Source organism: Mus musculus, chromosome 12, assembly GCF_000001635.26.
Source record: "Mus musculus strain C57BL/6J chromosome 12, GRCm38.p6 C57BL/6J".
Classification (NCBI taxonomy): Eukaryota; Metazoa; Chordata; class Mammalia; order Rodentia; family Muridae; genus Mus; species Mus musculus.
This window is the reverse complement of record NC_000078.6, coordinates 102,410,077-102,422,532: the sequence shown is the minus strand read 5'-3', so window position 1 is coordinate 102,422,532 and position 12,456 is coordinate 102,410,077. Positions and strand designations below refer to the sequence as shown.

Below are 12,456 nucleotides of genomic sequence, written 5' to 3'. Positions count from 1 at the left end.
GAACAGAGCTAGCTAAAAGGTTGATTTTTCATGCCAGGTACCTAGATTATCACAGGATCATATTGCAGGCTCTCCTTAGAGCATTGAGAGCCTTTACTCCTTACCACTGGGCAGTGTGGAGCTGGACCTGTTCTTACCTCTCTTTATCTACCAGCACTTGGATGGAGGTCTGGGGAGGCCAGCAGTTTGCCCAGTGTGGTGGAGCTGTAAGCAGCACAAGGAGGGGGTGGGGTAGGATCCAGACCCAGCCAGCTGGCTTGAGAGCCACCTAATCCAGTAAGAGCAGCGTGAGTCATGGAAACGTTTCTAGCAGCCACATTTGAAAAAGCTTAAAATATGTAGGAGGGGCCACGGAGAGAGAGTCTGTTCAGTTAAATGCCCGCTGCGCACGAGGACCTGAGGTCAACTCCTAGGAAAACACCAAGGAACAATGCTGTCTGCTGGAATCCCAGTTCTGTATATGGAGGTGGAAATAGCTGGCTCCCTGGACTCCCTGGCCAGCCAGCCTAGTCTACCTGATAAGCTCCAGGCCAGTAAGAGACCATCTCGAAGGTGGAGTATTGGGGGCCAGGCTGGAGAAGGAGGGAGGCCAGTGGTTAACAGCACTTGCTATTCTTTTGGAGGACCTGGGTTTGGGTCTCAGCTTCCATATCAAGCAGCTCATAGCCTCCTCTAACTCCAGCTCCAGGGGACCTGATGCCCACTCGGGACTTGGGAAACTGCATGCACACATGCAGACATACATATACACAAACAAGAATAAAGTGGCTAGCACCTGTCTTAGCCACTGTTCTGTTGCTGTGAAGAGACACGATCAAAGCAACTCTTATAAAAGAAAGCATTTAATTGGGGACTTCTTATGTATATTTTCTGGGTATAATTTCAGAGGGTTAGTTCTTTATTGTGTCAGGCAGCGTGGTCTGGATGCAGCAGGTAGAGAGTTGCTGGGCCTGGTGTGGGCTTTTGAAACCTGGAAGCCCACCCCTAGTGACACACATATTCCAAGTAGGCCATATCCCCTAATCTGTCCAATTAGGTCACCAACTGGGAACCAGGCTTGCAAATATACGAGACGGATGGGGGCCATTCTCATGTAAACCTCCACAGCACCCAAGGAGCAGACACCCCAGATTGTTCTTTTGCCTCCACATTCACACACACACACACACACACACACCTATACACAATATAAACACATACATGCACCTATACACAATATAAACACACACACATTTACAAACAATAATACACACCCTTATACACAAAATAAACACACACACCCTTATATACAATATAAACACACACTTACACACAACATAAACACATACACATCCCTATACACAATGTAAGCACACATACACACTTATCTACAGTATAAACACATACCTAATCACAAATGTATAAACACAGAAAAATATTTAGGAAATTAATTTTGACATCTTGTTTAAACCAGAAGTCCAAATGAATATCAATTCATCATGTAATTAATATCGAAATTACCACTGAGATAGCCTGTATCCTTTAACAAAAAGTTTCATTACATTTATTTATGTATGCATGAATGTGTGTATGTGTGTGGGTACAAGCCTATTACGACACGTGTGTTGAGGTCAGATGATAAACTTGGCAGGTGTTGATTCTCTCAATCTGCCATGTGGGTCTCAGGGGTCAATCTCAGGTTGTCAGACTTGGCAGCAAGTACCTTTATCAGTAGAGCCACCTTGCTGGCCCCTATATCCTTTTTAGTATGTACATGATCCCAGGGTGTGTCAGTTTAGATTATCCACGATGCATGTTGTTTGGCTGCTGAACAGCCAGTGACCAGCTGTTGGGAGGTTGGCACAAATGGAGCTGTGTCCCTGTGAGTGTCGGGGTGCTTGGCTTCCATATCATCAAGGGTTGGCTTTGGTGAAGTTCTGACTCATCTTGAGTGGCCTCTGTGTGCTGGTCCAGAAAGGAAATTTAGCCCGATTAAGAGCTGTTATCATAACTGATTGCTTTTCCTTTGAGTGAAAAGATAAGTTAAGCCCCGAGACCACAGGCAGCAAGTATGCTGGCTCATCAGCCACTTGGTTTTTATACAACCAACGTAGGAAAATACAGTGGCTAAACATTACCTGGAGGTTAAATCATTCACGGACTCTCCCTTGATCCTGTGCAGGTTTTAACTGGATGTATTTATAGGGGCATGAGGTTCTTTAGGACTGATAGATTTGGCAGGCCTCAAACCCAAGATATCCTCCCGCCTCTGCTGAGACTAAAGCTGTGCGAGCGCCACCAGGCCCGGCATCTCCTCAGTGTTTTAAATAGCAAGTGTGGAGAGTCCTAGGATGGCCAGTTAAACTCAGGCCATTTGACTCAAACCCATGTTTTCAGTTTTGAGGTCCTGTCTCCAGACAAGTACTGGTTGTTACGAAATGGTTATTACCACAGCTCCAGGTTTTTAGGGTCACGGGGCATGCAAATAACGAGGGAAGGACCACCAAAGTCAGAAATAAACTAAAAGCAACTTTATTCACTGTGAGGGGGTTGGTGGTGGCTGGCGCTTCTAATGGATAGGATCTTGGTCAGTCTAGGGAGATGACACAATGACCTTGAAAGGGTGCGAGCAGTCTCCTTTGAAGCATAAATCCATGGGCAGGGGATAATAAAGGAGTTTGTATGCTGAGGGTTAGTTCTGCAGCCCAGGATGTGGTGAATAGCAGGACGGTGGTACAGGCTCAATGCCAGGGGCCAGCCTCAGCTTGGTCTGGGTGTCTGAGAGTGGCAAAAACAAAAGACTCAAGTCAAATCCTGTGTCCAAGCTGGCGGCCTATGTTCTGCTCCAGATGGCTGCCTAGATAGCTCTCTGTAGACAGTTCTTGGCTTTGTAGTCTGCTCAAGACAGCTTTTCAGACCCCCCTCCCTCTGTGTGTGTGTCTCTCTCTCTCTCTCTCTGTGTGTGTGTGTGTGTGAGAGAGAGAGAGAGAGAGAGAGAGATCTGCTCTAGATAGCTTTTTCTTCTATTCTAAAAAACTCTGGTTGAGACAGCTAAGTTTCTGCTTGAGACAGCTTTCTCTCTGCTAGTAAAAATTCTAAAAGCTCTCTGGATAGCTGATAGGTCTTCTGATCAAGTCAAAAATCCTGTTAGAAAAATTCTAAAAGTAATTCTTTCTAATCAAAGTCAGAAAGCCAGAAAAAAAAATCATAAAGAGCTGGGGTTGCTCTTCAGAAAGCCTTCTTTGGATAGGTGCTAGACAGCATTCTACAAGAGCTGTGTCAGCTCTCTAGTAATTCTTGGGATTTCAGAAATCCTGTCAGAAAAAATTCTAAAAGAGCTGAGTTTGCTCTTCATGGATTTTCTTGACTAAAATCAGCAATCCTGTTAGAAAAAAAAAAAATTCTTGAAGAGAGCTGTGTTTGCTCTCCAGAGATCTTCAGATAGCTCAGCTCTGGCAAAAAAACCAAAACCAAAACCAACCCCCCCCCCCCCATCAGTTTCTGCCGGCTCATCTCATGCAGACCAAAGCCCACATTTTATTTACATATCAATTCAGTTATTCCAGGTTCCCTCTTGACCCTCTCATGAATAAGCATTCTATGACTCTAGCCTCTTGCTCTTTTATTGTTTGTTTGTTTGTTTTGAGACAGGATTTCTCTGTGTCACACTGGCTGTCCTGGAACTCACTCTGTAGACCAGGCTGGCCTTGAACTCAGAAATCCACCTGCCTCTGCCTCCCAAGTGCTGGGATTAAAGGGGTGCGCCACCACTGCCCTGCTAGCCTCTTGATTCTTAAGAAGAGACAGCAAACATAAGCACAGACAGTAAGATGCTGGGTGGGACCCTGCCCGGGAATCACCATTTTAACCATGCTTGGACCTAAATTTGTTCTGACCCAGGCTGACGTTGAACTCTGGAATCTCCATGCCCTTGTATCTGCCTGTCTTTGTATCTTTCTGGCAAGCTGGCTCATAGTGTAATTGCCTCTGCTCCTTTAGATCTGTGAAGCTCCTTATACAGTTCATATTGCATCCTTACGTTTTTGCATAGTTCAGAAGTTATATATTTTGGAACTTAATGTTCCTTTTCCACAGCCTTAAGCGCTGTCCTGAAGGTCCCAGCGGTTACCATTTGGCTGAGACATTAGCCACACCTTTGCCTCCCAGACTCATGATGTCTCTGATTAGCATGGAGTCATTAATGTTAACCGGGAGGACATTCCTCCGAGGACCGTGAAAATAACAAATATTATACAAACAAGCCCTCTCTCGTGGAGGTCCAAGCTATTCCAATAGCAGGAACCATGTTATTCTGTCTCTACCAAGGCCACACTGGACCCAGTCCTATCTCAACCTTTATGGGGCCCATGCAGACCGCGAGGTTTTAGGACAACTGAAAAAGAATGTAAGGCTTAAGGGCTTGCAGTTCCATGGGGGCCGCAGACAGATGCCAGGAATTACTCTGGGCCCTTCACAGGTGTCACATCCAGACAAAAATTCTGTAGAGGAGAGAGAGAGAGAGATCATGTGTGCTAGCTATTTATTTGCCAGTCTCTCAGGTGTGAGCCTTTTCCTGGGAGTCAGTGGGGGCCTTGGCATCACATGCTTAGGTTAGCATCAGTTCCTGGAGAGGGGAGGACTCTCTCGGTCTGACTCAGAGAAGCTCCCAGCAGATTACGCAAGTGTCACATGGTTCAGAGAGACTGGGATGGGCATGGTGGGGAGAGCATGAGCCGTGATAGGACAAGTTTACAAAGCCTCGTTTTCTTCATGTTGACTGAACCAGGCAACTGAAATTTGATGGAGGCCGGTGTGCTAATGCACTCCTTTAATCCCATTGCTCGAGAGGCAGAGGCAGGTGGATCTCTATGAGTTTGAGGCTAGCCTAGTCTACATAGTGATTTCCAGGCTAGTTGGAGTTACATAGTGAGACTGTGTAATACACAGATATTTTTGGTGTGTGTATGTACGCATGTTGGTAGATACAGGGTCTCTTTACATAGCTCTGGCTGTCCTGGAACTCACTGTAGACCAGGCTAGTCTCAAACTCATAGATCCACTTGCCTCTGCTTCCCAGGGCTGGGATTAAAGGTGTGTACCACCATGCTGGACTAATAACAGTTTTCTGATAGAAAAGTTGAGTTGGCTCCTATATATTAATCGGGGCGGGGCAACCCAACCCTGGGAACTCCTGCTTACTCTGTCCCCATTCTCACACACAGGGCACCACCATTGCTGTGTGCCTCCAGGCCAGTCAGCAAACTTTTCCAGGAAGAGCTAGGTAATAAATATTTGTATATTTGGAGTCCAGGAAGGCAAAATGGAGGCGGATGGGGACAGGAGCTAGGCTGCAGGGAGTCAGGGAGGCGGAATAGCAGGATGTGGAAGCAGCAGCCAGTGTGGGCTGGACAGTCTGTCCTTTAGACAGTCTCCACTTAGGCTAGTGTCTTGAAGTTAGTCAGTTTCAAAGGTGCAAAGGTCCGCTGCTTGGGCTTGAAACAAAACATCCTTTGAAGAGAGCACGACAGAGAGGGCTGGGGAGTGCTGGGTGGGGCTGGGATGGGGATGCTGGGCCCAACAGTGATGAAGGTGGGCGTGTTTGGGGGTAGCTGGAGTGTCTGTAGTGTCCTAGGTCTTGCTCAGACCCCCTATTGCTGTTCCCTACTAAACCTGCTGTGTAGGGGGAACAAATGACATCAGCTCCCTTTAAACCTCAGCCTCTTCCTTCGGACTTGGGCCAGGCACTGCAGAACCCCAGCTTAGCTCCTCCCCACTGCTGCACTTGGGTGGAAAGAGCTTGGGAAGCAGGATGCTGGGGATGCAGGGTGCAGGTCAGGAGGGGAGGAGCTCACACACTTGTGAGGGAAGCATTCCCGGTTGGAAAGCCTTTCCCTGTTGCTAAATACAGAGCGCCAGCTGTGTTTAGCCTTCTGGACAAGCTCCCTGTCGCATGCTTACAGCCGGTGGTGATGGGTGAGGCCCACTGTACATGGGACATTGTGGGGGAGAGATGCCAGTATCAGGTCACAGGATTCCTCACTGAGCCCGGCCCACTCCCAGTGCCAGCTTTGAGATCAGCTGAGTCACAGCAGTCTCTGCTCTCTGCAGAGGCTGTGGCCTGCATCGAGGTTATGCTTAACTCAGCATCACCTCCTGTGGCCTATCTGAAGGGAAACCATCCATTGTGCTGTTTTTACTGAGCTCACTAAACTCCACTGTATTTCATATTAACTCCGTGCAGACCCCTTTGAAGTTACTAATGTATGTGGTGGCATCCGAGTACTTCTGAGGACCCTGCCTGCACATAGCCCCCAGCTTCACTTGGAAACGACTGGATGTAGAGGTGGGAGCGTGGGGCAGGAGCCTGGGTTTAAACCCTGATGGAATGAGCATCTCTCCAGGACCCGAGGGAGCTCTGGCATGCACCAACACATCTCTGTGCCTCTTAAAGCCTCTCCTTGACTAAGGCACCATTTCTGTGCCATTCCATCCCATTTCAGACACACAACTCTGAGTATTTTAGTAATTTATGTAGTTGTGCAAACCTTCCCATGAACCAGCAGCAGAACGACAACATCACCCCGTGTACCCTGGGCGGTCTGTCTTGTTATGTCACAGATGAACATGTCTGTGTCCTTGCACAGCATCATAATTTTTTTTGAATAGCAATAAATTCACAGGTGCTACTGTAGCTGGTTGCCCGATAATCCCATCCACTTTGATAATCTGGCTGAGGTGACTTCAGGTTCTTTTATTCCAATCTTGACTACTGATGTTAACTTTTTTTTTGACACTGGGTTTCTGGCTGTCTTGGAACTCTGTAGGCTGCCTTGAGTTTAGGGACTCACTTGCCTCTTTAATCCCAAGTGGGATAATAAACCCAAAGCCAGCGGAAAGGAAGAAGCTGTTGTTGGGGCCTAGGGAGAGGCTCCAGGGACAGCTGGGAGTCCTTAATGCATATGCTGGGTATCAGATGCTGCATGCTACGTTGCGTTGGTGTCTGGTGTGGCCTTCTCATAGGGACCAGGCATTAGGAACTTGGGGAGGTGTTATTCACATACCACAGTTGCTGTTGGATGGTTCTCATTATTTTACAGAAATGAAGATTTACGTATCTTCACAGTTCACACACATACGGCTGTGTTCCACACCAGGATGAGTTGGTGAAGGGCAGACTTCATAATGTGACTCTGGTTCCGTAAGAACGATTGCTTAGGCACGATAGCTGCCTTAGTTTATGGAAATACTGGATAGAATTTCCAAACAATGCAATTCTCTGTGACTGTATAGGTGCTGACTGATGACAGTTTTGTTTTGTTTCTGTTTAGGTTTTTAGCCCTTTGCGTTCTCTTTAGGCTTCGGTAAACTTAGTGATCTCTCTCTCTCTCTGCCCTTGCATGAGGACCATCAAGATCTGTAGTCAGAATGCTTGGCCTTCTGTCTCTGAGCTGTTCTCTCCACAACTGAGAGATGAGGGTTGTGACCTTTGACACCTGAGGACTGAAGACCAATGAGATAAGGTGCCTAGCGGAGCAGGGCAGGGCAGATTGAAGGTGGATACACTTGGTTTCACACTTAGCTGTCCTTCTGTCTGGCAGCTCCTGTGTGCTGGCATGTAGTCGGAGCAGATGGATGCTGAAAACAAGTCTTTGCCATCACGCAGGTCCATCTGAACACAGGTCCATCTGAACGGGCATCTGCAGGCAACAGTCCGGCATGCTGGGTGCTTTAGTTTCTTACTCAGAGCATGTGCTGTCTGGGGTGCTCTGTGCTGTGGCTGCATATATGACATGATGTCAGTGCTGGCCATACACACCCGTCTGTATTCCTGGAATGACACTGTTAGAAAGTTAGGCAGTGTGTTCCCCCTCTGACCTACATTGATGTTCTGCAGAGTGTGGTGTGCATCATCCGAAACAAGGAATATGTGGTCCAAGAATTGCAGCAGGGATGCTTTCTGTTCCCCTTGGTTGCCTTCTTTTGTTTCAGATTATGACAATAGTCTTTTGTTGTTGTTGTTTTAATATAGACAGGATTACATGTTGCCTAGACTGGTTTCAAACTCAGTATGTAGCTAAGGACGACTTTGACCTTCTTGCCTGCCTTAATCTCCCCAGACCTGGTTACAAATGCAAGTAAGCCCCACCACACCCACTTGTGTAGTGGTGTGCTTGAACTCCACTTTGAGCATGCCAGACAAGCACTCTACCAACTGAGCTACATTTCTAGTAATAACAATATTTTTAGCATTCTTAATAAAAATAATAACATTATAATATATAACATATAGTAATAAGATAAATGCTATTATTATTATTATTACTGCTAACTATTATCATCATGTAAACAGCACATTTTTCATTTTAATTCCTGAATTGTGCTTTGTTTTAATTTTTTTGAGATAGCTTCAGGAACCCAGGCAGGCCTTAGACTTGCTATATGGTGCAGCCTGCTCTTGAATGTCTGTTTCTCCTGCTTATACAGGCAGAAGGCTGGGGTCACAGGAGTGCATCACAAGCCTGGCTCCTGTGACCCCAGGGTTGGACTTCACTCCTGTGGTTGAACGATGACTGTTAGTGTGTCAGAAGCTGTGGACCCACTGCTTCATCCTTCTGGGGCAGTCTGTTTGAGACCTGAATCTGTGATTTTGCTTGAATTCAGAGCTTTGTTTGTGTGCTCTGAAAAAGGAAAACAAATTGTTTAGGACTTCAAGGACTCTTGTTAACCTGTAGGTGTGAGTGTGAGTGTGTGTGTGTGTGTGTGTGTGTGTGTGTGTGTATGTGTATGCGTATGCGTAACTATGTGCATGCACACCGAGGTATATGGATAATAAAGGTGGGGAATCTTTAAAAATTGAAGTTAAAAAAAAAACGAATGTTTTAAAAGGGGAATGAATGAACCCCAGCGAGTCTTCTTATAAGATAGAACGTGCCCCCAGATGGGCCTCCTCCCCGGTGGTAGCTAAAAAGCTGATGGAGTCATTCCTTCTAGGCAGACGCATGCCACGCCTACCAGATCATCCACCGGAACGGGATTCCTGACGAGCAGATCATAGTGATGATGTATGACGACATTGCCAACTCTGAAGAGTAAGTGGGGTGCGCTTTGAACTTGGCTGTGAATCCGAATTTAAAAATACTGCCACGTTAAGGCTTTCTGTGCTGCCTAGGGCAGCGGCCCAATTTGGGAACAGGAGTAGCCCGTGGTGAAAAGCCACAGGGTTGTCATGTATTGAGCACGCATGTCTTAGGGTGCGCTAGGTGGGGTGGCAGGAAAGAGGAGATGAGAGGAGGGGGTGCTCTGAGAGGCTGGAAGCAGGGCCTTCCTGCTGTGGAGTGCTGTGCCCTGGAGTTGGGAGCCTGTCCTGTGTGTAAGCTCTGAGCTGAGGTGCCTGCCTGTAGAAGGTTCTAGTCTACAGGAAGCCTTCCTTTCTAGTCTTCCTTTCTGGCTTGTGTTTAATGTTATATATGATTCTCTTGAATGCTTTCTCAAGTTCTCTGGAACTGAGAATGACGGGTGTGGCTCTAAACCAAGAAATTCCTGGCTCCCCTGCTCTTCTCAGAGGAACCCACCCTGTAGTGAGATCGCACCTGGGCTCTGTTAGAGTCCCTCCTGATAGTGGCACCCGAGCCTTGGATTCAGTTTTGCTTTGTGTCCCGCTGTTTCCTGAGAGCAGTGTTGACGTGCCCGGTCTTACCCCAAGATTCTCTGGTTCCTTAGTAGGTGGCAGGACACCTGTACTTTGGTTTCTCTCCTGGGTTTTAAGAACTCCATTCCTGAGGCGACCTAAGCCACAGCAGCAGCGGTCGCCATCTTGGTCCGGGACCCGCCGAACTTAGGAAATTAGTCTGAACAGGTGAGAGGGTGCGCCAGAGAACCTGAGAGCGTCTGGAACAGGCGGAAGCACAGAGGCGCTGAGGCAGCACCCTGCGTGGGCCGGGGACAGCCGGCCACCTTCCGGACCAGAGGACAGGTGCCCGTCCGGCTGGGGAGGCGGCCTAAGCCACAGCAGCATCGGTCGCCATCTTGGTCCGGGACCCGCCGAACTTAGGAAATTAGTCTGAACAGGTGAGAGGGTGCGCCAGAGAACCTGACAGTTTCTGGAACAGGCGGAAGCACAGAGGCGCTGAGGCAGCACCCTTTGTGGGCCGGGGACAGCCAGCCACCTTCCGGACCGGAGGACAGGTGCCCGCCCGGCTGGGGAGGCGGCCTAAGCCACAGCAGCAGCGGTCGCCATCTTGGTCCGGGACCCGCCGAACTTAGGAAATTAGTCTGAACAGGTGAGAGGGTGCGCCAGAGAACCTGACAGCTTCTGGAACAGGCGGAAGCACAGAGGCGCTGAGGCAGCACCCTTTGTGGGCCGGGGACAGCCGGCCACCTTCCGGACCGGAGGACAGGTGCCCACCCGGCTGGGGAGGCGGCCTAAGCCACAGCAGCAGCGGTCGCCATCTTGGTCCCGGGACTCCAAGGAACTTAGGAATTTAGTCTGCTTAGGTGAGAGTCTGTACCACCTGGGAACTGCCAAAGCAACACAGTGTCTGAGAAAGGTCCTGTTTTGGGCCATCTTCTTCGGCCAGGAGGAGGTCCAAATACAAGATATCTGCGCACCTTCCCTGTAAGAGAGCTTGCCAGCAGAGAGTGCTCTGAGCACTGAAACTCAGAGGAGAGAATCTGTCTCCCAGGTCTGCTGATAGACGGTAACAGAATCACCAGAAGAACAATCTCTAAACAGAGTCAACTATAACTACTAACTCCAGAGATTACCAGATGGCGAAAGGTAAACGGAGGAATCTTACTAACAGGAACCAAGACCACTCACCATCACCAGAACCCAGCACACCCACTTCGCCCAGTCCAGGGGACCCCAACACACCTGAGAACCTAGACCTAGATTTAAAAGCATATCTCATGATGATGGTAGAGGACATCAAGAAGGACTTTAATAAATCACTTAAAGAAATACAGGAGAACACTGCTAAAGAGTTACAAGTCCTTAAAGAAAAACAGGAAAACACAATCAAACAGGTAGAAGTCCTTACAGAAAAAGAGGAAAAAACATACAAACAGGTGATGGAAATGAACAAAACCATACTAGACCTAAAAAGGGAAGTAGACACAATAAAGAAAACTCAAAGCGAGGCAACACTAGAGATAGAAACCCTAGGAAAGAAATCTGGAACCATAGATTTGAGCATCAGCAACAGAATACAAGAGATGGAAGAGAGAATCTCAGGTGCAGAAGATTCCATAGAGAACATCGGCACAACAATCAAAGAAAATGGAAAATGCAAAAAGATCCTAACTCAAAATATCCAGGAAATCCAGGACACAATAAGAAGACCAAACGTACGGATAATAGGAGTGGATGAGAATGAAGATTTTCAACTCAAAGGTCCAGCAAACATCTTCAACAAAATTATTGAAGAAAACTTCCCAAATCTAAAGAATGAGATGCATATGAACATACAAGAAGCCTACAGAACTCCAAATAGACTGGACCAGAAAAGAAATTCCTCCCGACACATAATAATCAGAACATCAAATGCACTAAATAAAGATAGAATACTAAAAGCAGTAAGGGAAAAAGGTCAAGTAACATATAAAGGCAAGCCTATCAGAATTACACCAGATTTTTCACCAGAGACTATGAAAGCCAGAAGAGCCTGGACAGATGTTATACAGACACTAAGAGAACACAAACTGCAGCCCAGGCTACTATACCCAGCCAAACTCTCAATTATCATAGAGGGAGAAACCAAAGTATTCCACGACAAAACCAAATTCACGCATTATCTCTCCACGAATCCAGCCCTTCAAAGGATAATAACAGAAAAAAACCAATACAAGAACGGGAACAACGCCCTAGAAAAAACAAGAAGGTAATCCCTCAACAAACCTAAAAGAAGACAGCCACAAGAACAGAATGCCACCTTTAACAACTAAAATAACAGGAAGCAACAATTACTTTTCCTTAATATCTCTTAACATCAATGGTCTCAACTCGCCAATAAAAAGACATAGACTAACAAACTGGCTACACAAACAAGACCCAACATTTTGCTGCTTACAGGAAACTCATCTCAGAGAAAAAGATAGACACTACCTCAGAATGAAAGGCTGGAAAACAATTTTCCAAGCAAATGGTATGAAGAAACAAGCAGGAGTAGCCATCCTAATATCTGATAAGATTGACTTCCAACCCAAAGTCATCAAAAAAGACAAGGAGGGACACTTCATTCTCATCAAAGGTAAAATCCTCCAAGAGGAACTCTCAATTCTGAATATCTATGCTCCAAATACAAGAGCAGCCACATTCACTAAAGAAACTTTAGTAAAGCTCAAAGCACACATTGCGCCTCACACAATAATAGTGGGAGACTTCAACACACCACTTTCACCAATGGACAGATCATGGAAACAGAAACTAAACAGGGACACACTGAAACTAACAGAAGTGATGAAACAAATGGATCTGAC

General features: G+C 46.9%; 1 protein-coding gene across 2 annotated transcripts in view; it reads left to right on the top strand.

Annotated features, from left to right (window-relative positions):
* Window positions 1-12,456, top strand: part of Lgmn (legumain) — a 45,647-nt gene that overhangs the window by 17,196 nt on the left and 15,995 nt on the right. For both annotated transcript variants that reach the window (NM_011175.4, NM_001378875.1), the window contains exon 3: window positions 8,971-9,068. In NM_011175.4, the coding sequence (NP_035305.1) occupies window positions 8,971-9,068 (98 nt within the window). The remainder of the gene's footprint in view (window positions 1-8,970; window positions 9,069-12,456) is intronic.